The sequence below is a fragment of the Accipiter gentilis genome, chromosome 16 (genome assembly GCF_929443795.1).
Source record: "Accipiter gentilis chromosome 16, bAccGen1.1, whole genome shotgun sequence".
NCBI lineage: Eukaryota > Metazoa > Chordata > Aves > Accipitriformes > Accipitridae > Astur > Astur gentilis.
The window spans coordinates 27,485,439-27,513,253 of NC_064895.1; the positions used below are offsets into that span (position 1 = coordinate 27,485,439).

At 49.7% G+C, this 27,815-nt stretch overlaps 1 protein-coding gene across 1 annotated transcript; it reads left to right on the forward strand.

Moving 5' to 3' along the window:
- The first annotated feature begins 6,549 nt into the window (after positions 1–6,549).
- FAM167A (family with sequence similarity 167 member A) lies at positions 6,550–27,672 on the forward strand. Its single transcript, XM_049819245.1, has 3 exons — positions 6,550–6,692; positions 15,033–15,574; positions 25,279–27,672. The coding sequence occupies exons 2-3, from the start codon at positions 15,203–15,205 to the stop codon at positions 25,540–25,542; spliced, it is 636 nt and encodes a 211-aa protein (XP_049675202.1). The 5' UTR covers positions 6,550–6,692; positions 15,033–15,202; the 3' UTR covers positions 25,543–27,672.
- Positions 27,673–27,815: the final 143 nt, after the last annotated feature.

The following is a 27,815-nucleotide window of genomic DNA, read 5'->3' on the forward strand; positions in this document are numbered from 1 at the left end:
CTTGATAAGTTTTAATCCTTAGAACACGTTGAAAGAGAAACCCTAATTTTTCTTGGTGTTGTCAGTTGACTGCTGTTAGTGGTTTCCTGTCGACAACAGCTGAATGACAAATCGAACCGGTTTGTTACACTTATAGCAATTAAGGGCTGGTAGTATAACCGCACTGCTAATTTAGCACTAATGTTAGAACAGTGTCTACCTTAGAAGAACCGTTACCCGCAAAGGCTCAGCGGGCTATGAAAAGTACCGTCCCGCTACAAACGATGCCCCGCATCACCCTCATTCAGGCTGGCGTGAGTTGGAAGTCGTGTCCTGGAGCCATAGAGTGTAAAACTGGTCTGCAAATGGGAGGAGAAATATGGGTTCTTGAGTTTTCTAGATTGGTCCATTCACAGCTAAGCGCAGTCTGGGCCAATAGCTGGGGTGGAGATATTTATTGCATGCGCTTAACCTTTGGGAGAGTTTATCTCCAATCAGGTTCTAGTCTGAACAGTTTCCCCTTTTGTAATCATCTAGGTTACAGTGCTTTAATCTTACTCACTTTCCATTTGAGGTTCTGTTTCTGCTTAAAATCTCATCTAAAGAGAGTGGTCGTGTTCCTCCTCCTGCGAGCTGGGCGCCTTTCGGCAGCGAGTACAAGACAGCTGATGTCATTTAGGGCACGGGGGAGGGGGGAAGAGAGCTACGGGACACAGCTGACGGCACATCCTAATATCTCTTTATCGCTTGTATGTAAGATCTTGTAAGATCTGCCTTCCCTCTGTTTGGTGCAGTTAGCTACTTGCTGTACTGCAAAAAGCTTTGCTGGGGTGAAGGACCCGGTGCCCACCCGGAGCTGTTGTGGGCAGGGATCAGCTCAGATCTCGCTATGCTGTGAAGCTCCATCGTTCTCATTTCCACCCTCATCAGCAGGGTTGCAGACCCACCAACCTCCCCAAAAGGCCAAAAAGGTGACGCGTGTCACCTACTGATCCTGCTGGATTTTGGATAGAGCCTCCACCACCTCGAGACAAGCAGAAAGACAGGCTGGCCAAAGCTTCATCAAACAGGACAACAGGGATCCTGCCCGAGGCTGGTTGAGCAACCGGCTGCTTATCAACTCTTTTTTGAGATGAGGGGTGACAACTTTATGTAAGGGAAGGTTGACTCTTGGGTCTTGGTCCTGCAGTGTCAGGTAGCATCGCTGGCTGAGATAACAGCCTCCTGCTGATGGCTGTCTGGAGGCTGGAGACACCTCCAAAGTACGGATGTCTCTGCAACAGTGGTCATCGGGAGTGTTGCAAAAGTTTGATTTTTATGGTTCATTCACTAGGCTGAAAGAAAAAGCAAAGCAGAAGAATCTAACAAGCAACAACAATTCACTTGTTGTTTTCATTTGAATGCCCCCCAAAGGGGTCAGTTTGGACCAGGAACATGAAAAATCAAACTGCTGGGCTGAAAAAAAAGTAAAAACAATTATTGGTCTCTCATTTTTTGCCCTGATCTGAAGCTATTGTCCAGATTCAGTTTGTCAAACCACCAAGTGTTGAAGTGAAATTGTGTTTTCTGACAATCAGTTACAAATCCAGGAAATTTCACCCAGCTCTTGCCATACGAGTGAGCAGAAAGTGACTCTGGCACCGCAGGGGGTGACAAGGACAGGGATGCTGCGGCTTGTCTCTTCATCATTCATTCATCCCAACTTAAAGCAGGTATCTGAGGTGGGCTTTCCTTACCTTTCCCTTCCTTGGCTCAGGAAGCCAAGGAAATAAGTTCAGGGTAATCACAGAATTTTTTAACTGAAGTTTCAGGACATGGTATCCACACAAGATCCCTCTGCTCTTGTGTTTTTCAGTGAAGATGCCTTACAGGTAAGACTGGAAGGGGAATTTTTGGTTCACTAGCAGTTCTAGAAAATAATTTCCAACAAATATTTTGGGTGAAAGTGGAACTCAAGTCCTTTTTCCAGCAAAGTAGAGAGATGGAAAACTACGTATCAGGCCTGAGATTTTAAATGTTTTTTGCTTCTATGGGTTGCTGCATTGAGTTGGATTAGAAGGTTTATCGAAGCAAAGTAATTACAAATGAGCCACTTCAAACCTTTGAAAAAGGTTTTGATTTTCTTTGGAAATGATTTCTAGTTCTTCAGGGCTTGGGAACTTTTTTGGAGTTGGAGGGAGGAATAATTTGTTAACTCAATATACACACTTGCACAGTTAGTTCTGGACTGACCAAACTGATTTTTTCCACCTATGAAAAACAGGTAGGCTGAAAATTCCCACCATGATTTCAGTAAGACTTCAGGCACAATTGTCCTTTTGTTTTGTCTTTGATGTTGACCTACCTGGGTGAAACCCATAGAGAAACTATTGCTGATACTCTGAAGCAACACGCAATGCAAAAACCATCACAGTGTTCCATGATGGTGAAACTTATGAAATCTGATTTCCTATTGATGCTTTGGTGTTTAACACCCTGATGGTACTCACTGTGAAGCTTTTCCTCTTGTGGATCTGGTCTCCTCACTCCTCTGCTGGGCCACTTCTTTGCATCTCTGAAACATCTCCTCCCTTACCAAACTCAGGCACAATTCACCAGAAGGCTTACAAGTCATTCGGAGGGAGGGTTGCTGGACAGGCCAACGATACAATTGGTTTGGAAATTCAAAGGAAAACAAAATACCAACCTCTGAAAATATTGAGAAAGAAACCTAATGGCTCACAGGGATGGTATCTGAATGAGGAGAGTCAAGGTTAAGGACTATTCCAAATAGCAGTGAAATGTTGACAGCCCTTTGTCTTGTTCTTGAAGCACTTCACATACCACTGTCTTTCCCCTGCATCCCTACATCACTACTCTACCTCCGCTTCCACACAGGATATATGGTCCAAAACCAACTTCCCTCTTGCTTGAACCTGTTTTATGCTGAAACAGCCCCAGCACTCTCTGCCACGTTATCCCAGGTACCCAGGAGCCCAATTCCTCCCTGTGCCATTTCCCAGTAACTGACAATTAATCTGCATTACGCTCCAGGCTCTGCCTGAAGGTATGGGTGGACAACCCTTTCCATGGGAAAGGCAATTCCTCAGTCCCAGCATGCACATCATTTTGGCAGGGTGAGGGGTGGATGCTCAGCATCATCCAGAAGCAGAACAGGGCCAAACACATGGATTCAGAGGGCTTGTCCTTGCAGTGGGCTATTTCCTCTGTGTTGCTCAGAAACCTCATGCCAACCCAGTTGGGAAAAGACAAAAAAAAAAAAAAAAAAAAAAAAAAAATCTATTTTTTTGGGTCATCTCTAAAACAAGCTGACCCAAACTAAACAACTGAGCAATACTGAAAAAGGCCAGTCCCAGGTCCTTCAGTGATGGAGGGATCATCTCACAGAGATGAGGAGCCAGGTGACCACAACCCTCTGCAGGTCGTCTGTGCTTGCATCCGTCCCTTTGGGGTGACATGGGGACAGGATTAGCTGGAGACCTGCTGCCCTCTGTAGGTGCCTCTGCCACATTTCCAGGTTCACTGCTTTGCCTGGGGGTGGCCCTCGGACGATGTCAGAGGATTTTCTGGTACAATCCCTGTGCAGGGAGTGGAGGCTGCAGCTGGCTAGGATAGGATGGTGATGGTCCTCCTCGCCCCATCCCAGCCTGGGCAGGCTGAGCCCCAGGGACTTTGCTTTGGGGGAAGTATATTTCTTGGGTGACCAGCTGAGAAGCAAGCATCAGTTCTCCTGCAAGATGTTCCCAGCACATGGTTCCGCAGAATGGCCGCATTCCCCTGCTGGGAGGTCCAGCTCTTCCATGCTCTGTTGGCAAGATGCCTACAAGGAGAAATTCCCCAAAGCTAGGAGCCAGAGCAAGAAGCAGCTGGTTCAAATCTAAGCTGTGTCAAACCTCTGCTGTTATGGTAGAAAAATGGTCATTTCTGCCTGTTTCTGGTGATACAGAGGCAGCTCAGGAGGTCCAGATGAGATTTAGCTGGCTATAGGGCACATCTACCTTATAGCATTTGTGGTGCTCATATCAGTACAGGAGATCTGGGTTCCCAAGAAAGTCTGGAGGGTATTACCACTACAGCAGGCAGCTTGAGCTTTGCAAAACCACATCTCAGCAGGGCCCCAGTCTTGGATCCAAGTGTTGCCAAGGATTCAGGTGTCGTCTGGAAAAGGTGCTGTGCCCAGGGATGCTGTGGGACGTAACTCCAGGAACTGGTAGGTTCTGCATCTCTGAGTGCAGCAGGCATTGCTTCATCTGAGCAAAAGAAAAAGATCTAAGCCATAGGTATGGGCAGTGTTAGTGTTGCACAGGTTTATTTTGACTCATCACATCTAATCTCAGGTACCTGCTGCAGGTGGTTGGGGTTAGCATCACTGCTCTTCAGCAGCTCCCCACCACACATTTTTTGATTCGGGCCCAAAAAACATTCAAAACCCATGAAGAGACTTCAGAGGGACCTGGCTCCAGCCTTTCACTGATGTCTTATGGCAGCTCATTTGAAATCCATTACACAACTAAATTAAAAATAAACATTTACAGAAGAGGGAGCTGGTGACAGTGTGTGGTCTGCTACCGCGATGAGAGAGATGTCCAGCCTCAGTAGCGCCACTTCTGCTAGTAAAATAACGCCTGCTAGACCTGGTCTCTGGCCCTGAGGCCAACTGACCCTGTCTGGCCACGTCCGTGCAATTAAACGCTTTTGGCTATCAAATCTGGGTAGCTGCAGCCAAGCTGTCTGTCGGGAAGGGGCCTTGGTCTTGCTTATTCCTGAGCCATATCCTGGGATCGTTTGTCCCACGTCAAAACCAGACCAGGGACTGTATTTCGCCAGGGTTCTGTGCCCATGCCCATTCCCCTGATTCTGTCTGGTTCATCGGCACGGACCCGGTTTTTGTTTGGATGAGATGTTGCAGGAAATGTTGAACAACCCGTTTGCTGCTAAGAGCAGCAAGTAGGTCTGTGTCAGATGGTTTTAGCGTGACGGCAACAGCTCTTCCATCTTCCTGGTCCCTCTCCATCAGCAGCAGCCGCAGGAAGGGCGGGTGCAAGCCGTCGGGTGCCTGCCTTCAGCACAGCGAGAGCTTATCACCAGACTGAGTTTGCATACGCACATCTGAAATCTAACAAAAAAGGGTGCTGGCAAAGCAAAAAAAAAAAAAAAAAAAAAAAAATTAAAAAATTGCATTTGCATCAGAAATGTGCAAATGCTGTTCTCCACTCTTTGCAGTCTGCATTGCTGCATCTTGCAGGGCGCCCGCTCCCCGTGCACTCGGTGCTGTACACACACAGCATCCAAATTACTGGGGGAGTCTGAGGCACCCCCTGGCTGGCATTGGAAGGGTGGTGGGAAATCCCAGCCCTGTGATGAGATTTGTAAGGCTGTTGTTGTGATGCTGGACTCAGGAAAGGGCTGTAAATCTCTCCCTGATGCCCGTGGGGGAGAGGAGGGACAGTTTAGGCAGAAGGGAAGGGTAAAAAAAAAAAAAAAAAAAAAAGAAGGCTGTGAGGGGGTTTCTCTCACAAAAGCCGAATGTGGGAAGGGGCCTGGATGGTTAGGTGTCGATGCCAACACTTAACCCTTTGCGCCACCAGGTTTGCAAACACGGCCAGTGGTCCTGAGACACCACATGTGCGATAGCTGCCTGTGGGGACAGAGGTGTGGGATGCTTTTGAGAGCTGTCCCCAGACTTCGAAGGGTTAACCTTCAGCTCCTGGTGAAGGAACACGAAACCTTCTCTGTCCCCTGCCTTTGCTTCTGTCCCCGGTCAGCCAGCAGCTGGGGCACATACCTCTATCGGTCCCTCCTTGGAAGCAATTAAAATGGTTTCCAGCCCCACTGGGGTGACGTGGGAGCAACAGGCGCTTTCCCAGTACAAAAAACAGGCAAAGGCTGGTTTCTGAGCTGGTTTCTGTCCAGGCATGGATGGTGCCAGCAAGAAAGTACTAGCCACGGTGCCCGGAGATACCCACCCCAGGGCTTCCCGGAGATGCTGATGCAGCCTTGCAAAACTCCCCTGACCCCTGGGCAAGCCGTGGCATCTGGAAAACATTATCCCAACGCTCTCCCGAGTGCCAGAGGACCCCAGGCTCCTTGGAGAAGGGCTCATAGCTCTCCACGGCATGCAATGGGAACAGCTACGGGGACACCAGCCCGGTTCGTGTCGGAAAAAGCCACAGGCTCCTTTGGGAGTCCACCAGCTCGCCGGGCATCTCCTGCAAGCCTTTTGGGTCACTGCCCTCGATAGCAGCCCTTCATCCCTGTTCCCCACGCCGAGGGCATCGCTCCCCCTCCTCCCTCGTTTGGGTGCTGGAGTGGGAGGATGTTTAGGACCCAGGCCGTGCAGCTCCTCCCTTTCAGGTCTCTCTAGGGTTATTGCTTGGTGGGAGGTAGGTTCAGGGCTTGGTGGTATGAATGAAAGAGAGAGAGGAAATCTGGACTGAAAAGCTCCAACTGGAATAGCTCGCCTGTCTCCAGGCAACAGGCCTGACGCAACCACTGGAAAAAAAAAAAAAAAAAAAAAAAAGTCCCTTAAATAAAAAAAAAAAAACCAAACCAACCCACACTCACACACAGAGATTTCTGAAGCGAGACAAGAGAGGATGAGACAGTCTCCTGAAGGCACTGGTGACACTGCTCTGCAAATACCAAGTTGGACACCCGAGGTGGAAGGAGGGAGCCAAGATGTCCGTGCAATCTGCCCTCTGACTTGGTCCCCGGTAAGTTTGTTGCTCGCATCGACTTGGCCGTGCTGGGGCTGGCAGGGAGAACAGCCACCCTGGGGACACCCCGCTGCACCCAGGACGGGAGCTATCTGAGAGATTCCTGGTGCTAGAGGGGACCCCTGGCTTTTCCAGCCCCGTGGAAAGGGGTAGCAGCAAGGAGCAGGTCCCCGGAAAGCATCAGGGTGGGGGCAACGGGGACCCCATGCACCATGAAGTTCAGCACTGGGGTCTGGGGTACCGGCTACGACGTGGTAGGGCTGGGGGCTTGCATTGTGTTCAACCCCCCCGCCACCAACCACAATCTTCTGCCTTGCCAAAATCCCCTGGAGATGGCCGGCACGGTGGCTCCTTGTTGATCGGGACGGGCTGGAAATCAGGGCAGGGTTTGAGTCCTCCTTTACGCTGAGGTTTGTGGCTTTTGCTCTCAGTTGGGAGCAGTGGGGGGGTACTCACCACCTTCTGCACTGGATGAGGTGTAACAGGGAAGAGTCTGGCCAGGTTTTGGGACAATCACCTGTTGCTCCCTCTGCCCCCTCCCCGAGATTTGCAAGAGCCTTGGAAAGGTTTGCCGGTTTGTGCAGTGCAGACATGATGGGATAAAGCGTGGTGGCTTCGCAGGGCGTAGCTACCTTTGATTTTTGAAGCAGGCACTGTGTGCTGAGCAGAGCAGTTTTCCACCTGCTCAGCTCTGGCCCTTGCAGCTCACGTTAAGACTAAGGGGGGCAGGGGGGAATAAAAATAAAATCACCCAGAACTTCTTCAGAGCTCTTTAGAACAGCTAATTGCTAAAATAATACCGTCAGCCCACACCCCTCCCAGCACAAACGTTTGTGCAACTCCGACCAGTGTATCCCAGTGCGATGCACACCCCTGCACCCCCACCACCCGAATTGTCCAGCCGGCACCCTCTCCAGTCCGTGCAGACTGACACCTTTCCCACAACGGGCACCCACGCAGGGCTAAGGAGACCACTCCCTGTTTTTCTGTGATGCTCCCCGTATTATTCGGTCCTGCTCTGCTCTTCGGAGCTTTTCTACATCAGTGACCTCAGTGGAGGCGGGGGGGGGGGGGGTGGTAAAATGGGGGAAAACCAGGTGCCTGGTTTCCAGTGAGGAGCTGTGTCCAGCTGATTCCTTTGGCTTTGTCTGCTCATCCCCTGTATCCTAAGGACTCCCCACTTTTCAGTGGCAACAAGCCTGTTTTTGGCTGGTGTGGGTTTTTTTCTCCGCCAGCCATCATTTCAGCATGCTGGGGCTGTCGCTGTTATTTGCATCTCAGGTCTCTTCTGCTTTTGAATGCCCATTGCAGTGGTACCTCTTCATGGGGGGATCTGTACGACACAAAAAAAATAAAACAGAATGGGAGGGATCTGGCATCTCCCAAGCTCTGGGCTTGCAATAGCTCTGCAGCCATTAGGTGTTTGCAAAATGTAGCAGAGACACTGCAGGAAAAAAAAAAAAAAATTAATAAGCAGCCTCAGAGTAATGTATCCTTTCTGGGGGAAGGGAGTGGGGGTCTGTTCACAACCAGCTCGCCTTAATTAATATTAAATAACAAAGTGCAGCTCAGCATTGAGAGAAGGCAGGTCTGAGTACAGAGGTTGCATGATTATTGCTCGGGCAGCCGCCAAGGCGGGTAATTGGATGGGACGGGGAGCATGTAAAGAGGATTAGGGGATCCCTGGGGGGCTGACCCCGCTCCCACGATCACTTTAACTTGGAGCTTTGGCATCCCGAACGGGAGCTGGCCCTCGCGCTTGCCTCTGCAGAGGGTGAGCTCAGTGCTGGGCAGAATGAAGCCCAGCAAAGCCAGAAAGAGGTTTGGTGGGGTTTTTTTCTGAAAACACACCCTTCTGCCTTCCATGCTGCATTTAGGGAAAAATAAGTCCCTGTGCTAGTCTCCTGGGAAGCGAGCATTTCTCAGCCTGACCTGGCCCATTCCCAAGGAGACCCAGCCCTTCTCATTACCCTGGTTGCACGGGCACAGAGGTCCCTGCCTGCTCCGTCTGCTCTTTCCTTGCTGAGATGCAGCAGTGCTTGGGGTGGCAGCAGGGAAAATAAGGGAAGGAACTGGTTCTGCCAAGCCACAGGTCCTTTGGGGGCATCTCTGGGGACAGGTCAGGCATGCCACCTCCAAGATTAAGTCCCAAAACCTGCTAGGACCCTGGGGCAGTGAATGGAGAAGCAACCCTTGCCCATAATCCATGGCTCCCTTCACCTCAACAGACTTTACCAGGAGATGACTGGGGCAGAGGGGGTGTATTTACCAAGAGCATGTAACCTTGCCTTTGCTACTGCTGCTTAATCGCTTTCCCTCTAAGAGTAATCACACCTGGTTTTGGCTGTGGGCTGAGAACACTGACCCCCTCCAGCTTCCCAGTTTGCCCGTACTTCCCACTCACCGGAAGACTGGTTTGCAGGAATGCCAAGTATCTGGCAATGCCCATTTTTTGTGCAGGATTTCCACAGAACTGCTGGAAATGTGGTGATCAAGAGGAGTTGAGCTGGTCTGAAAATGGAGCTGCTAGGGTCCATCTGAAGCAGGCAGCAACCTCAGTCCTGCTTCCTCGCAAGGAGCCTGCTTGATTTTGTGCAGGGGATGCAGGAGGGATAAGACATAGCTAGGCAGGAAGGTACAGATGTATTTTATTGAAGCAGGTTCTGACTCTGCTAGCGATGCTGGAGATCAGCCAGGGGGAAGTACCTTAGGGCAGGGAGTGTTAACTGGTCCCCCCTTATCTCTGCACTTCTGCTCAGTTTTTCTTGTCAGGCTGGTGGGTTTTCTGCAGCCCCCCACTGCTCTCCCCTCGTCCCTTCATCGCAGTGTTTAGGGATCTTTCTGGAGGTCATTTGGGCTGAAGGACATGCCAGGGGGAATCCTCATCCTGCTCCAGGTCATACGTGAATGGAAAGCCTCACTTCTTCCCCCTTTCCCCCATGTATGTGTGAATGCCATGTCCACTTCCAAAGGGCTGAAGCAGCAGGAGGGACTGCTTCTCCGCTGCTGCCGTGAGAATCCAAGCTGTCTGGGAGGTCTTCTGGGGGTTTGTTCGTGGCACTAAATGGACAGGAATATCCAGGTGCACTCAGGATCCCATTAAGCCGGGTGCTGTACCCATATCTCAGACCACTGCGTGGGGTGGCTCTGGGACCACCTCTCCAAACCTGCAAAGGTATCGCATTCTGGATCAACCCCGGGGACAATAACTTGGTGTCCTCCGTGGGCTTTTGTCACGTCTTAGGCTAGAGGTCAGGTCTGTGTGTGTGTGAAGGGACGCAGCCAACACGGGCAGCCCTGCAAGGAGGCCTGAAGATAAAGCCACCAGATATGGACCTGCTCCCGTGCTTGTGATGCTCAGCTTGGTCACTTCAGTGTCATCACCTTGCCCCTGGAAGAAGGGACAAGCTCACAGCCCACATGAGTGTGGCCAGGAGGTCTCCATGGGCACTATGTCCAGTGGGCACTAACTGAGGGCTCTGCCATGCATGGGCAGACCCTCTTCCATCCTGCCCCAACCGTTCTGAGCAGGCAGAGAGCATCTGATCCTGGCAGCACCAATTTCAGCAGGGACCTCTGCCCCGGAGGGAGTCCTGGCTTCAGGATCGGGCAGATCTTCAGGCTGCTGGAGTCTTCTCTTTCTAGGAGTAGGGAGGCTGAAGGTCACTTTGGGACAGGCGAGAAAGGCATTTGGGAAGCAGGTCAGCTTTCTACAGGAGCAGTTTTCAGGTGCTACGGAAAAGAATAGGGTGGCCAAATGCTGGATAATATAACCCAGGGAGATTTGCTCTCCGCTGAGTCGGTGGGACAGCTGGGGGAGCGATTTGCTCTCCGTCACCATACCTGGTGCGGAGCAGCATTCTGCAGCTGGGCTGCTTGGGGGGCTGCGCCAGGGGACCCCAGGGTGAGGAAGAGCCCAAGCTCACCAAAACCCCCACAGCACAGCAGCTCCCCTCCTGAGCGAGGTCATTTTGACATGGGAAAAGGAGTTCTTTTTTGCTGTGCCGAGAAGGAAAGCAAAGACAGCTCTCCCTGCACGGGGTGTGCACACTGGGCACCGTTCCCCCACCTCTCGCTCCACCTCAGTATTTCTTCAGCCTGCCGTTTCGGGCTCAGGACCCACTGGGACATGAAGAGCTTGATGGTGATGTTAGCAGGTGCAATTTACTCCAGGATTTTCTTTTGTAGGGTCAAGGAGTGTTTTCATGGTCCACAGGGTGACACCTATGCAAAGCCTTGGAGCAAATGCCTTGCAAACAGTCAGGGGATCCGAATCCCAAAACTCCGTGGAACATAGAGGGTGTCCCTGCACTGATTATAGCCAGAGCATAGGGACCCAGATGAGATGGAGAGATCTGAAGATACCAGAGGTGAATCTCTGAAAATCCTCAGAGCTTTTTTCCTGAAGGCCAGTTGCATGAACTGCCTACTCAGTGAGAGGGAAACTGAGGCATAAAAAGGGCTGAAGAGCTTTTTGAAAGTTATTGACAAGCCAAATGGTTACCTCTGCCTTGTTTAAACCATGCCAGAAGTGTCATCCATGGGGTCTCCGGGCACTCCTTCATCCTGCAAAAGCGCTTCCCTCAGCCTGGGCTTTGTCTCACACTGAGGCTTTTTTTAATTCTCAGAGATTAGGTGAGCAGAGTAATATAAACTCTTTCGATCGCTGCTGCTCCTCTGCAATAAAAAATGGTATTACAGTGAGCTGAAGTCTATCCGCAATAGTGAAGGGAGAAGGATAATTTCCTTCCCACACCTCTGCCTTGGCTGATTGTTTTATTTATTCTGCTTTTTCCCTCCCATTTCTATCCTGAGTGGTTTTCCCTTCTCTTTTTTTCTTCTTTGTTCTCCTAGACCTCTTGCTTCCCAGCATGTGACCTTCCAAAGCACCGTGTGCCCTTATTTACAGCCCTGAATTTAACAGGCTGTACCTGGGCTGCCCTGGCCCAGCACACACCAACCAATGCTGCTTCATGAAAGCCTCATATTCAAAGCTGACCAGGGCACAGAGACCTGATGGGAAACGTAGAGACGTATAAAACTTCTAAGGCATGTAAAACTCCCATAGGGTAAAAGGCTGTGCCTAGCATCATTTTGTGCAATCTCCCTTTTAACCATGAACAGAATCTGAATTGTATTGTTATCTGTCATCAGCGACGATAAAGAGAAGCTTTTCTCACACCCCTGTACAGCTCGCCTTGCCTCCTTACCCCATCACACCTGTTTTTTTCAGGGGATTTTCGCCTGGTTCTCCTGATCCCCTGCTCTAATGCATGGGCAGGGATGTCCGAGGGTGTGTGGTGGGGACAGGTCTTCTGCATCTGCTTCAGGGCTGGAGGAATGGCTGCAGTGGGAAGTTGTGGTGGCAGATCGTGCCGCTGGACCTGGTTTCTTAGAGCATAGGAAAACCTATGAGCTTCACAAGGTGTGTCTGATGTGGGAGAGAGCAGGAGTCGCATTGCTGACCTGCAACCATGCAAAAGCCAAGCCTCAGAGCATGCCATCTCCGTGAGTCTTGGCGTGGTAGGACTTCACACCCAGTCCAGTTTGACAGTGCGGTTGTTTCTCCATCCTGGTCGTGTGCTTCTGCTAATCCCTTTGCATTACAGTTTGCAGGGTAGGTCAGTTAAGCTGACTTCTCTGATGGAAGCCTAACCCAAGAAAGAAATTAAAGGGGTTTTTGTTGTCTCAGTGACATGATGTGCCCTGCACCTTCAGGATTGATAGGACTCATGCAAGGGAAGGGAGAAACCCCTGAGCAAAGGGTCCTAGTAGAGGTGGGAGCAGCCCCTCACCCCATTTTGGTGCTGAACTCCTGTTACCCCTAATTAGGCACAGCATGAATGCCCTTACCCTGGCAAGCGTGATAACGAAGACAGATCAAGGGTTAATCACGTAAATTCTTTTGCACGGGCCAGCCTAGGGGGAAACTGAGCCTGGGGCAGGGAGACTGGGAGATGTCTGTTGATTTGAGCCAGAGGCCAGGCTTATTCCTGGGAATTAGGTAGCTCTCAGGCAGCAAACAGGTTTGTGTTACAGCCTCGCACACAGACATTTTTCACACGCTTACCAATTTCACATCTCTTTTTCTACAGCAGATCTTTGACCCAAGTCCAAGATATTGATAGGAAATTAGAGGTGGCTCCTTTCTCTCATTTTTGAGTTTGGACAGGCTGGGGAACTGACTGCCTATTTAGGGGGTGTCCCTACAGAGTGAATGAGGGGTTTCGTGTTGCACCTGGGAGGAGGTGAAGGATGGGTTTGGATCGGTGCCGCTTTCAGGGCAGAAAAATCTAATCCTTCCAAAGCTGCTGGGAGGCAGTGACAGGGAGGCGGAGATTGCAGCGGGGTCATGACAAAGGGGATGCTCCAAACTGCTGTCCTGTTTTCATGCTCCAGTGCTGTAACTGCTAACTGAGCGTACCCAGGGCTCAAATAGCAAAGGCTTTTTCCACCCTGAGGATTTTACCCATGCTGAAGACACAAGACAAAAGAGTTCGCGGGGGCTCTGCTTTGTAGCTGTGGCATTCAGAAAAGTCAGCCTTACAATAAAAATATTATCTTTGCTAGGGGTTACCAAATCCAGTAGCCCAGTGTGGAGCTGCAGCACTCTATTGGGATGCTGGTTTTGGTCACCCCTAGCAATCTCCATCTCAATGGGCAGAAAAAAAGCTCAGAGTTGAGGTCTTTAAAGTCGTTAGGTGCTTGCCTTTATTGATTTTGGTAGGCTGAAGCTGGAGGTATGTTGAATTCATTGACGTGCCCTCAGCCCTGCAGAGCACCCGTGCAAGAGCTGGTGCAGGACCTGGCTCTGTGACAGGGCAGCCCTCTGCTTTCCCCTCCGTATGAGCTATTTTTCAGGAGAATAAGGAAAATTGTTGCTGCTGCAGGCATGAGAGCTGCTGGCTTCAACCTGCTATAGTATCTGTGTTTGCTCCAGCTCACTGTAAAACTCTCATTAACATAAATAGGAGCGGGAACAAGACCGCAACATGACTAATTCTCCACCCCCAGACTGTCTGTGTGTATATTATCAACTCCTTGTTCAGCTCATGTGCCTGCACACAATTGTGGGATAAATCTTGCTCTCTGTTAGTGTTGATTTTAAATTGAATCTTCTTACTGAAAAGGTTGGAGAGGCATAATTATGGTCTGGATTTCAGAGTCACACACGTCTTTGTGGGCGCAAATAGCAGGGAAAAGAATGGCTGAGTAACTCATATTGCTGTGGTTTAGTGCATCTAGATAGAAAGCTGCATACGTCCTGGACAGCCTTTCTGGGCATGTTACCAGGCAGGCAAAAAATATTTTGTTTTGTGTTGGACGAGTAGACGAGAGTTCTGAATCTCTTCCTAGCTCAGCCATAGATGAGCATACGACCTTGAGAAAGTCTCTTATCTGATCCTACCAGCAAATGAAGGCAGAAGCTGCCTGAGCTTAACTCTTGCGAAGTTGAGTCCTCTGTCCCTCCAGGTCCCATGGTTTGGTAAACCAGCTTTGGGCACGGCTTCCCTGAGTCCCCATGCGGTGGCAGGAGGAGAAGCTAGAAGGAAGCTCCTGGCTTCTCTGTGCTAGTCCTCCACCAGCGTGTTTTCAAGGGGACCATTGGGATCAATCCCAGTGGGCAGACTGGACGTGGCCAATGATGGAAACTACAAGTCCGAGTCTCCCTCAGCACAAGCATCTGAACCCAAACCATGCCAGCATCCCAGTTACTCCCACACTTGGCTGGGGACCATGGTCCTGCCCTCAGCCTGGTGGACAGGAGGGAGCTGAATCTTATGGCTGCAGATTGGCAGCTTTGGCAAACCTAGACCTAACCACAAATCCGTAAAACTGGAAAAAAGAAAAAATAAAAAGCCACTTTTCCCAGCTCTCCTTTTGGCTCAAACTCTTGGGAGAAGTGTCTTACTTCACCTGGTCCTGTTTTGCCCAAGTGGAAAGACGTAGGTTTGCCAGCCAGGAAATCAGAAGAATGGCACACAGAGACACCCCGACCCCCAGCAACAGCCATCGCTGTCTCCAGAGGACGTCGGGTTATGTGATACAGCTCCGGAGGGGTCTGTGAACACATCCCGGCCTCTTTGGCAACCCTTTTATGGCCCCTTGAGTTAAGACTGGAGATGTAAGTAACAAGAGCTTCCCTAAAAGCCAGAGCCTGTCTGTTCCTGCCCCAAAAGCAGTCAGATAGCTGGGGTGAGGTAACACTCCCCAGGAATACCTTGGCACTGTGCCTCTCCCAAAGCCCTCGCTCCCTCCATGCAGCAAAAGCAGTCTCTCCCTCCTCGCACCCTTTTCCTTCTCAAACTGGAAACCAAGCCTCTGCTTTTCTTCTAGGTGTTCATCCAGGGCTGGCACGGTGCTTGAGCAGAAGCCACCACCACCGTGGTTGTCCTCCGAGGGGCTACGTTGGTCACGCTGCAGGAGCTGGTCCAGCCCTGAGGGTTTCCTACCTCCATCGCTGGCCCTTTGCAGCACAACCCTATGCTGTTTGACTCCCAGAGAGGATGTCTCTACCCAAAATCCAAATAGAGGAGGCTCCGGACAGCGCAGATACTGGCTCTGGAAGTGTTGCTCCTCCTGATGACCACCTAAGGAGCCTTAAGGCATTGACGGAGAAGCTGAGACTGGAGACCAGGCGCCCGTCCTACTTGGAGTGGAAGGCGAAGCTGGAGGAGCAGGCATGGAAGAGCCCCCAGCCGTCGGGAGAGGAGGAGGCGACCGAGGCCAAAAAGTCCCTGGGGGACACTGTCCCCTTGAGGAAGGTGCAGATGCATCTCAATGGGAGCCCTGCCCAGGACAAGGTGACTCTTACCTCAGGAAGAATAGGTGGCTTTGAGAGCATCGACGAAGCTTTGACGTGGCTCAGGAAAGAACTGGTAAGTGGTTTCCTGGCCCTGTTAGATAGCACATTTTTTCAAGAGGGGAAAAAAAAAAAAAAGAATGAGGAAACAAGCAACTCCTTGTTCCCACCTGCCTTCAGCCCCAGGTGAAAAGGCAACAATCAATCATTGCTTTTTCTATGGCTGGTGGGAGCAGGAACAGCCCAGGGAAGGGAAAAGGCAAATGTCAGAGCACCCATAACCTCAGAGAAGGAGCTGGGTCCATCTCAGCATCCCTGCTGGCATCCAGCAGGCTGGGGAAATATGGTAGCTTGCACTGGTTAGGACTTTTTAGCAGTCTGCTCCCTCCCCTGCTTCTCTAATTATATCTCAACACTCAGATGAATACAGCAGGTATGAATACACCATGAATACACGGGCAGTGCTAGTGCAATAGCCTGTCTCTGGCGGGGATCGGGAAAAGGCGCTTCATCAGGGCTGTAGGAAAGAAGCATGGCTAGATCCATCCTCTGGATCTGCCCTTGCAGCTTGTGCCTGTTGGTGGTTTAGGAACTCCCTCAGCGGGAGATTGTATACTGACCACTGCGTTTAACAGTCATTAGCGGATCTAACCTCTGAGTGTTTGCTTAATTCCCTCGTTTTCTGTTTTTTTTATTTTAAACTCATATCTCTCTATAAGGTCTTGTCCTAACCTGCTTCCCCCAAGTAATTTCTGCACGGTGAGATGAAGTGCTTCCTTTTGTTTCCAACTGTTGTGGAAACCCCTTGTTCTGACCATGTAATATCTAATGAATAATATTCCTTTTTCTGTTGTATGCATGATGCCAGAACCTCATCTCAGAGCCCCTCCTCATGCAGCTCTTACAGCTTCATCGTCTGTTGGCTCCTGCCTCATTAGAGGCTGGTCCACATTTCTGTCATCCTCCTACCCCAACCTTGGGCCCTATCTTACACATTTGTTTATTTCTGGTAGTTAAGAACTGGTAGTTTCACAGAGAAGAAGACGAAAATGTCACACCTATACTAGGAAAATACACAGAGCCACTGCATGGGTGCTGGAAGCTCATCTTTTATATCTTGTCTTTGGTACAAATTTGGCCTGGGCCAACTAGTGCTGACCCAAGCAGCTCTCAACCCAGCTCAGGAGTCAGCACAGCCTAGGGATAATTCCCAGGAGGAAGCAGGGATGCAGCGCATCTTTTCTGGAGGCCACGTGAGGTCAATAGGGTGGACATGACCAGATCAGGGCAGCTGTTTTCAGGGATGGAGAATGGGCCCCGGTGCTCTTTACAAGTGTAGGAGCAAGCAGACACCAAGACCACACTTCCCAGTGATCCTTCCCTTCTCCTCACTGGAATTAAAAATCTTATTATTTGGCCCACAGGACTGGAAACAACTCATGTCACGTGGCTTTGTTTCTGTTGCCTAATTGGAAGTTTGCCTATGAGTCCCACCAGCATTTGCAACTGTATTTGCAATATATTGACTGCAGCAATATTTGCAACAGTGTCCCAGGGGCTGGGGCATCACTTGCAGTTCGGAGGCACTTGTGAAAATGTTCCTGTGCAAATTCTTTGCTTTTGATAAGCACTGAAAGTCTTTGAGGAAAGCTTCTTGTGCACAACAAGGACTAATAGTTTTTAAAAATTCTCTGCAACTTTTGCTTCAGATGATGTTTATTTGTCGAGTTTTTGTTGCTCTTCCTGTATACACCCAGCTAGATTGATCTCTAGAGAAGTTATTTACAGGGGTGGTTCTGGATGTCAGTTTTAGTGGTTGAGCTGTTTCTCAGGACCATGGCTTTCAGAAGGCGAGCGCAGTGCTTTCAGGAATCCAGGACTTTTAGGAAGAGCTTTGAGCTGATCTCCGAAAATCACGCAGTGCTTTGGAGAATCTCAGCTCCAGATCTGAAGCCTGAATCTGGGTCTGTACTTACATCTGTGATGCAATCTTAAATTCGCAGTGCACTTGATGTAACCCCCAAATCTCAAGGTGCCCAAAAACAGTAAGAAGCAGATTTTCCTTCCCAGAGCCCCAGATTTTAAAAGATTTGGTTTGTTCTTTCAGTTTCTGCCCATGATAGAAGTATAAATTGTCTCGGAGGCCAGTTCTACTGTTTAGACTGGGGTGTGGTATATAAACCACCATCTGATGAAAACTAGAAGTTTAAATTAAAGAAGAAAAAGGGCAAAGCAAACCCTAATTGTTCCTCACTTTCCATTTTCCTGCCTCTTAATTATACCAGTCTTTGCTGGATCTGGACGTGACTCATGTAATTTAGAACAATTTCCCCAAAAGAGAGAGCATGTATTTGACTGACCACACAGCTAAATAGCTATGTTGGAGGCACTATTGTTGGGTAAGAGCTGCCAGCAAACAGTGAGAACACAGCGAGGCCATCACATCACAGGATACTGGAACAAAAAGATGCATTTCACATTACATTTCAAGGGTGAAACCCAGTTTCTTTTCAAATAAATGAACAAGCTTCCACATATCCCGACACAGCCAAGATTTTTCCTTGCTTATCTCCATGTTGTGATAGTAAAGCAACCAGGGAGGCTTCATAGCAGGATATGGTTACGTCTAAGTTTATATATTTATTTAAGGCAGGAGCCAAAGCCAGAAAGGACAGCATCCTTCAGACAACACCCTGCTTGGGGCAACCAGGCAGGACACCAGCACCCCACACCTTGGGCAATTAATCCTTCTGGTCTGATTTAGCGTAGGTGTGAACACCACGCAACCCAGCCTTGCCCCAAGCAAGTTTTGAGTATCCCAGGCAGCTCTCTGAAGGTCATCCAAAAATGATCCAGTAGTCATAATTAGGGTGAAATCTGCCTCCACCATGCTGTCCTCTGCTGCAGGGTGAATTCTCCCCCTCTCTCCATAGACCTTCATGAGAAGTCAATTTAGAGTATGTAGGATTCATCCATCCAATAAAAGGGCAAAAACTGCTGTATGTGGAGTTTTCTATCCAGGAAAGAAGTACACCAGCCCGGGTCCTTACTGGATGAAACAGAACGATGCAGGGTGGGCAGCTCCATCACCCACACTGTGCAACCCTCTTCACAGCTACCAGCGTGTTTAGGCTGGGTTATTTCAATAGCATGGCCCCAGCATGGTTTTGGCTCGTACCAGTTAGCACCCTGCCAAACAGTTAAAGCTTCAGGAGTTTGCACATGCTGGGGACTGTTCCCAACAGGCAATTTGTACGGGACCACCCAATTTTGGAATTAACTCTATCCCAGCCAAAACCAGTAGACGCAGCAAAATGAATTTAGTAGTATGTGTATGTCCAAACTTTTCCTTGGCCATGCATGGGTTAGTTTCTTGGTCAAGTAATAGTCTAGGAATGCCTAGCTTTAAAATCAAAGTTACCTGTAAAATCTGAAGCATTACCCCCAGATCACACAAAAGGGGTCATCTAATGCTGCAAGGAATTTGCCTCTGTGTCTCCAGAGTCTGCTCTGCTTCAGGTTCAGCCAGGTTGAGGCTCCTCATGTTCAGAAGTGAAGGACAAACCCAAGGTCTGGCTGTGCATCTGCTGTTCTTGGGTTTTCACCCCACATGACCCGTCCCAGGACCTGATTCCGTACACCAAGTCCTGGCCCTCATTTACAGGACTGACATATGCCCACTGAGCTCCAGCCAGCCGCGTCAGCTGGGACCTGCTGAGAATCTGGCCCCGAGAAGGTGATTTATTCAGACATGCAAACTCCTGCTCCTGTTTCTGTGCCGAGAGGCTCTGCGTAGGTGCACGAGCAAATTGCAGCACTCAGCATGTGCTGAACCGCCCCAGGGCTGGAGCACTTCCCTCCCCAACTCCTCCTGCCTCTTCTTTGCCCTCGTGTTTGCCTTTGTGCTGTCAAGTGTGACTGCTCTTCATCAATGCTGAAAGTAAAGCCAGGGTATGGTGACAGACCCAAGGATCAGACTGCTCAGACTCTACTTTCCTCTTTGTTTTTGAAATTTGTCAGGTTTTACAAGTTGTAAAATTAAGCCCTCAAAGTCCTCTTCCTCTTAAATGTGGTTAAAGAACAAAGACATCTTAGAACTGGGACATCTTAGGACAGTTCTGACTTTGTCCCAGTAGGAAAATACATTTTCCATCTCAAATTCACCAGTGTTTGGCACTAAAATCTAAGGTGTGTGAGCCAGAATGCAGGAAAGACTCTTGAAAAGGGACAAAAATGTCTGATGCGCTCTCCTGGGAAATCGTAAAACACCTATGTCCTGTTGGGCAGACATTTACTATTAAATATTAACTGCTGTTAACTCCATTTGGGATACTGATATTGGCTGAACAAGTACTTAACTGAACTTAAAAGATGTGGCACCAAAGCAGTGTTGACATGAGCCTCGTTGAAGATTGCCCTGTGGTTGTTGGGAAGTGAAGAGGAGGAGAAGGAGTCTAGAGCATGGATATGGTGATGGAGACCGGCCTGTGTTGGGACCCCTCTGCTACATAGCAGGTCCAGGAAGGATTTGTCTTTATTTGTATTTAAAGCAGTGAAAGGACACTGGGAAGGCACCAGCGTGGGGTCATCTCTACTGTTAAATTGCTAGAACCAGAGCACAGCTTAGGAGTTCTCACAGAACAGGACCATGCCCAAGGGGCAGTTTTGGTGCAGCCACCCTGTTTTGGAGAGAGAGGGAGTTTCATGGGCTGGTTGTGGATTTATGAGTGCAGCAGATATGTAACTGCAGCTCTGAGAAATTATATGCTCTTCTCCTGTGTAAGCCCATGCGTAAGCCCACTGAGATGTCCCTCTGTTCACCTCACTCAGATGCTAAGCTGCCAGGCTTTTTCTCTGGCAGTGGGCTTTGTCCTAGGTACGCCATTCCCAATCCTGAAAGCATTTTAGCACCCCTTAAGTTAAAAAAAACCACAAACAGATGTAACTACCTCCCTCAGGAAAGGTAATATGAAGATTAATTCTGAGGGAGTCAACACTGAAGAAGCGTGAGATTTGGGACCCACATCAGGCTTTGCATGTGTCAGCTGGCAAAGTTATCCCAAACTTTGGTGGTGTGTAACTCCCAGGCACTGCAGGAGATGAGATACCTCATTTGGGGCTGCAGATTGCACCACAAGGGTGTGAGCATCTAAAATTATCCATGGCAGGGTGGCATCTGAGCACCTTTGAAGATGAAGCCTCAAACCAAAACACAGACTTAACTGACTTCTCTGAAGTGTTTGGCAAGGGTCTAATAACTGGCCTGTGCTTCTCTGTGCTTGAATCCAAGCGGCTGCACTCAGTTAGGAAAGCATCAGTTTGGATTTAAGTTTCTTTTGATCCTCTGGAAATAAAAAGGACTATCCCCATGGGAGCAGCAGCTACTCCACAGACCATCACCCTGAGCTTCATGGACCACAGACTGGGACTTTGTCCATGGGACACTTCTCTTTTGGGAAGAGGTCCAAGGAGCTCCAGACCTCCCTGCCATGAGGTGCTCCCTGCTGATACATCCCCCCATAGCAATGCAGGGAGAAGATGGACCGCTGGCAATGGGAACGTTATCGGTCTTTCTGTCTGTGACCATATGGTTAAGGCAAACTGAAGACAAGTCTGGGCTACACTCTCAGCTACTTCTAGTTATTCGGGCTAAGCCACCTAGACTGGACAACAGCCAAGGATGCATCCAAAGCTTTCTCTCCCTCCCCATATTAAACATCCCTGAGAGGCTCTGAGGCTCAATCCAAACAGAAAATCCTTCCTGGGTTCATAAAATTCTGTGGTCCAGCTTTGTGATTCAGTCTAGCAGTTGCAGTAGCTCATCTGCCAGGAAGGACCTGAGTTTGGTTCCCCCTCCCACCCAAGGAAATTCAAACCAGCAGCCTGTCCATCCCAACAGCATGCTCCAAACATGCAGATGAACGCAGCTCTTCGCCTGCTGGAGCTGGGCATGCAGAAAGAGGCAAAGTGTGTTAAAAAGTGGTTTGTGTGGGCAAGACGTACCTAAGGGTCTTACTGCATTTGGCACGTGAGACTCGAAGGAAGCAAAACCCACGGCTTCTGCTGGGTGCTCCCCATGGGTTTGTCCAGGACATCGCACAGAGTGTGTGGGACGAACTGGTGCATTGAGTTACTTTGTGGTGACTGGCCCTGTGGGTGAACTGCATAAACCGAAAACCCACAGCTTCCCATGATGTGGCCCCTGTAATCCCATTATTTCTTTCCAGGAAGCTTTGTGGAGCTCTGCTGACCCAACAGTGTTCCTTTTAAAAAGAGATCATTTATCATTTCTAGCGATGGTTTGGTCCTCAGCGTGGGACGGATTGAATGTTTCTAGTACTCATGAGGAGCCTCGGGGAAAGGAAAGGAGACTGAGGATTTCTGGGTTCTGACCCAAATTCTGCTAATATTCTGGGTGGTTTTGAACAAAGCAGGGTTTAATGGGACAAGTCCATGGAGGGAGGGCAGGGTGTTTGCATCTCAAGCCAAGTCCCAGTGATGAGTGGGAAGAGTGAGAGAAGCTATGCCCTGCAGAGCAGCCCACCCTTCCTGCCCACAGTGGGGCCTTTCATGCTCTTCCCCCTGCCCAGTTGTCACCCCATGGACCTACCTTCATGGAACCTGTCACTATGCAAGGAGCTCCCAAGCCCTTGGGAAGAGAAGGCAGCCTCCCAAGGGGCACAAGCAGTGACAGCCCTCATCCCTTATGCCATCTCCTCATTGTGCGTGTCATCCTTCACTCAACCGTTGCCAGGCTTTTTCCCTCACCCATCTACCTTTCTTTTCTGGAGGACAGAAGAGGGGTTTATCCCCCTGGGAAAGCCTTGGCTGATGGTGCACATCTGGCAGGTCACCCTGGGTTCCCTGGTCAGCCCCAGAGCCAGGCAGGGCTGTGTCTAAGATGGTGTTACAGCCTAGGTGATCAACGTAGATGGGTCCCATGCCACGTTGTCCCCACCCTACAAGGCCACGTGGCTGTGGAAGAGGTCGGTTCGGCAAACACCAGGGTCAGAAGGTCCGATGGGGTTAACAAGGGTGACTGGAGATTGAGCACCTGAAGGACATACCCTGGAGAGCTTTGTCTTCCAGCTTGCATGAAATCAAGACGGCTTCCTCAAAAGACAGGGAAAGTAAGAACCAGTCAAAAATTGGAAAGCTGGCTTGCGAGGGAAAGATAGCAATCTCCAACTCACATCCCTCTCCACAATGGCCTCATAATTAATTTTTAAACCCTTTTTGGTGGTAGCTTTTTTTTTTATTCCACATTCCTCAAAGCATTTAATGAAAGTATTTGTTGACATTTCTTGTGTAGCTTGATAAACTGACAAGAAAGAACGACCAAGGGTCAGTTCAATAACGCCCACGATTGCCTTCCTGATAAAATGTCGAGTTGCAGCATTCATTGTGAAACAGGGAAAAATATCGACAGAATGAATTTTTTTTCATTGCAGCTCATGTGGGAGAAGAAAAACCTGCCGAGTGGCATTACTCTGCTGGGGGCATAGGCTACGAGGTCTGAAAGGAAATAGTGGTTTTTTGAAAAAGGCAAATGGCCACAACCCTGCCAACAATTCGAGAGAGATTTCATGAGAGAGAGAGATTCACTCTGAGATTTGTACCAAGGTGACTTAATCCTCTCCAGGCAACCAAGCTGGGGTCCAACTGCTGGCTGAGAGCACCAGGCAAGGTCCTCCAGGGTACCTCCATGGTGCAGGAGTGTGAAAAGCCTTGCTTGGCTTGGATTAACTTTCATTATACTCATGTCAGCTCTTGGCTTAGGCTCTGAGCACAGCATTGCAAAGGGCTTCCCGACAGCCACAGAAAACAGCTGGAGCAGATCCAGGCTTCCCTCCAAGCCCTTCAACCTCCTGAGGCGGCTGCTTCATCTTGCTGTGAGACTGGCAATGCTGCAAGGGGGGATCCCAGTGTCTTTGGAGGTATCGCCTGGAGGAGGAGGGATTATGCCACAAGCTAGAGCAGCCCCAAGACTGCTCTGGTTGACAGCCTTGTTGCAGCAGCCCATGAATAAGTCATTAGAAAGATCTCATGTAGGAGTACAAGGGCCGCCTGCGGATCCTCCCTAGGGGAAATTTCCCTCCTTCCTTCCCTTCTGCAGTTTCATGTACAAGCCACTAGATCAGGAATAAATTTATCCCCATCCCCAGAGCTACGTCTGCACTTGTAAACTAAACAGCTTATTTTTCAGGCCTGTAGGCAAACTGGTATGGTTTGGCCATGTCCATGGTGTTAAAATCCAGGCAAGGTGGCTGTATCCCAAATGCCTACCGAGGATGAATCCCTCTGTGTTAACTCCTGAAGAGTGCCTGCGGAGAATTGCTTTGGCCACAGCTCAAAGGATGCCAGGACCTTGCTTGCAATCAAGTGGAGAGACTTTGTTGTAATGCAGTATTATTTAATGTATCGCTACAGATGTAGTCTGGGTCTGTTTCTGAGCTTGTGCAAACCACAGGGAGCCAAGAAACTAGTGATGCAAATGAAAGGAGTGAGGTAAAGGATGGGGTCAGGTCAGCTCCGCAGTGCAGCTGGAGATGAGCTCAGGGCATCGTCTCATGCACTGAGAAGCTGGTGAGGACAGGACATACCTGGGACACATTGGGAGGGGAAAAAAAAAAAAAAACAGAGAAGATAAATCAGGAGCCTTGGTGTCAAGGGGCTCCTTCCACTGCCAGTCCATGTCCTGCAATAGAGGCAACACCAGGGAAAGAGGCAGGACATCTCATCAGGGCAGAGGTAGGACATCTTTTCCAGCCAGTTTTGCTCCCTCCTTGTTTCCAGCACTTACAGAGAGATTTGAGCCACAAAGTTTGCTAAGAGCTGTTCAGCTTCTCTCCCACCGCTCTCTTTGAGGTTTTTGTGGTTTGTTGCTTTTCTGCGAGGAGGGATTTGGGGTGAGACGTGGGGATTGTCTTCTTGGCATCTGCTGTTCTAGCTCTGCCTGCTTCTGTTCCCCAGACAAAGGCTGATTCTTGCACCAAGTGTTCACCTCTTTCCCTCATCACCCCCAATATCCTGTGGCAATAAATTCTCTGCTTAATTATGAGTTGGAATTAAAAAAAAAAAAAAAGCAGCTCTTTTCTTTCATCACTTCTGAATCTTCCACCTTCCAAAGTTAGGTGCCAGGGGAGGAAAAAAAACCTCTGAAACACTTAGCTCTTTAGCCTGCAGGATAGTTGTTCTCTCTCTTGTGGGAAACCGTGGAGGTCCCATCCCGTGAGCCACTTCAAATCAGCGAGATAAGCCATGGGGGATGTGGAGGACCACGTTCCTGGCTACCGTATTTATGTAGGCTGGAAACCCAGGCCAAGTAGTTGGGGATTGGTTCTCTGGGGTTCTTTTAATTGGTCCTTTTCCCCTCTAATTGCTCCTTCTCACTGTGGCTGCTCCCTTATGAGCAAAATTAATTTGGGCTTTGCTTAAGGTTGAGATGGGGGCTCTGAAGCCTGCACTGACAGATACACAGCCAATAGCCTTGGCATGGCTGGTTTTAATTCCAGTTTCCAGGTGCTCCTGAAAACCTGAGCAGTCTCGGATTTCCTGAATGCTAAAAATTCACCATCCTAAACCAGTATTTGTGTGGGATGCATTGCTGGCTTGGAAGACCCCTGTCCCTCCCAGTTCTTTGCAATGGTGTAGCATCTCTAGATGAGTTACATTTCCAACGATTTGGTGCAGCCTTTAGCAGGGAGCGGCACAATGAGGACATTTGCTGTGCCCTTGCCAATACCTTCTTCCCTCCCCACCCTCCATCTTGTGTTTCAGGCAGAAATGCGCCTGCAGGACCAGCAGCTGGCGAGGCAACTCATGCGCCTTCGCAGCGACATCAACAAGCTGAAGATCGAGCAGACCTGCCACCTGCACCAGCGCATGCTCAACGACGCCACGTACGAGCTGGAGGAGAGGGATGAGCTCTCCGACCTCTTCTGCGACTTCCCCCTCGTGAGCTCCTTCAGCCTCTCCACGCCGCTCAAGCTCATCGGGGTCACCAAGATGAACATCAACTCCCGCCGGTTCTCGCTGTGTTGAAGGGGGGAAGAAGAGGGAAGGATGGGGGAGAAAGAGAGAGGACTGGGCAATGCCAGGGCTCTCTCCGCCTGATGGCTGGGCAAAAAGAGGCCAAAGAGGAGCAGAGGGAACAGGAGCAAACGGAACCCACAGCTGGTCTTGGTGGCAGGGTAGAGCAGCGGAGCTGGGCACTGAGATGGCCCAGAGATGCTCGTTGAGAAGACAGGACCTTCATGGAGGAAGTGTGGAGAGCATCTGAACCCACCACGTGCACTTAGCTTGCTCCTTTGCAAAGTCCCTTCTCCTTCTTTTCCCCCCACGGTAGCTAAGCGGACACAGCTCCAGTGTGGTTGGTTGTACTCAGAAATCAAAGGAAGGGGGGCAAAGATCAGCCACAAAGCAAAGCAAAATCCCTTTTCCCTTCCCCTTTACCTCCTACCAGGCTAGAGCCGTCTCTTCAGAAAATAAGTCACTCTCCTCCATGGATGTCTCCTTGGGCATCAGTCCTCAGCCTCTGCTGGTAGAAGCACAGGTCCGTGGGGCTCTTTCAGGTGGAAAGCTGATTTCCAGTGGAAAGGAGCCCTCCCAGCAGGTGAGGGACCATGGGTTAAATGGTATACAGCCCCGAGAAGTGGTGAGAAGATGTGTTTGTTGACTTGCTCCACTGAGTCAAGTGTACTCTAGCTTAATTTTGCCTGTGGTATAGATTATGGACAGATGATGGGTACATTTATATAGGGACTCCAGCCAGACAGAAGTTGCCTGTGTGTCCTAGAAATTATACCCAGAGCAATACGTGTTTCTGATCTTGTTGTCAGCAGTGGCCACAAGACACCGTGTGGTTATCCCTGCAAGCAGTAAGGCAAAGGATGGAACTTACACCCAAGACATCTCATGTCAGAGAAATCACCCCAGGCTGACATTCCCCCAACAGCAGCACCAGCAAATCCTGGATCCTCTGTAGCAACACACGTCCATCAGCGAAACGAACTTCAAGAGGAGAAGAGGGACTTTTGTGTAATGAACATAAAGTGTGGCTATAAAATTAAAGGGAGAAATTATGCTGTGATGAGCTTCGGACCTGCAGCAAACACATGGGATTCCCTCCCTGCTTGGCAGTATGTAAGATGGATGCTGTATTTTCTTGCCTTTCGGTGCACACAGCTGCACACGTGCCTGTACGGCAGAGACACCCGTGGTCTAGCCCAGCAAGGGCAGGGACTCAAGAGGTCTAGCCATGGCAATCTTGGGACACCCAAGTCTAGAGGGAGCGTGGGTGCCTCTAGGCTCTCCCTCCTTTGCCGACACTGCTCCTGACCGTGTCAGTGTGGTACAATCTCTCAACCCATCGGCCCGGCCCAGCTCTGCTCTCTGTGCCTGAGCGGAGAGCTCTGCAGCTGAATGAACGTGACTGTGTCCACGCAGCACCAGCCCAAGCCCTGGCGATGAGCAGAAGAAGCAAGCCAGCGCTGGGCTGAAAGCTGTGTGGCTGTGTTGATGTGCCTGTACCTGACTGTGTCTGTAAGCTGTGTGTGTGTGCGTAAGTTGTTGTGTGTGTGCATGTGAGCCCGCAGGATGCCTCTCTCAGGAGGTTGAGTGGTCGACCCATGTCTTTGTTCCCAAACGTGACACGAACCAGAATCTGATGAGACTCTGCCGTGCCTGGGAAGATGCGATGAGGCTTCAAGACTTGGGGTTTCCACAGAGAGCTTAGGTCCATGCAGAGAAGATAAATAATTCATCTGCCTCCACAGGTGTCCATGGGAGGAACAAATTAACATCACAAAGGGGTTCATAGCCACATGGGGCTGGGGACTGGTAGGGGACTCTGGAGCTCAGTTCAGTCCTTTATCTCCCATAGTACGTAACCCCTTGGTGATGCCTCCCCCTCCACTTCAAAGCTCACTGAGTATCATTTCTTTCTGCTAAGAAAGGAGGCGTTTGGGGCACTGGAGCTCTGTCTACACCAGTAAGTTAATCAGTGCCATGCCTGGGTGCTGAGTCTTGTGCTGCCCAGGCACTGAAGGTTTAATTGGGTTGTGGCCAGACTGTCAGTTGGCCTCTGGACAAGATAACCAGCCATGATGCCATTTAGTCTACTAGGAGAGAAATGGCCTTATTTCCCCATGGACATCCTGAAAAAGAAAAAAAAACACCTCATCAAAATTCTATTTACTTTTTTAATAATAAAAAAAATCAATTCATGTCCCACATGTTGATTTTCAGAGGCATTTTCGAGCAAAAGATAGCAATGATGACTTTTCAGAGAAAATAATGCCTTGGAAGAGGGGGAC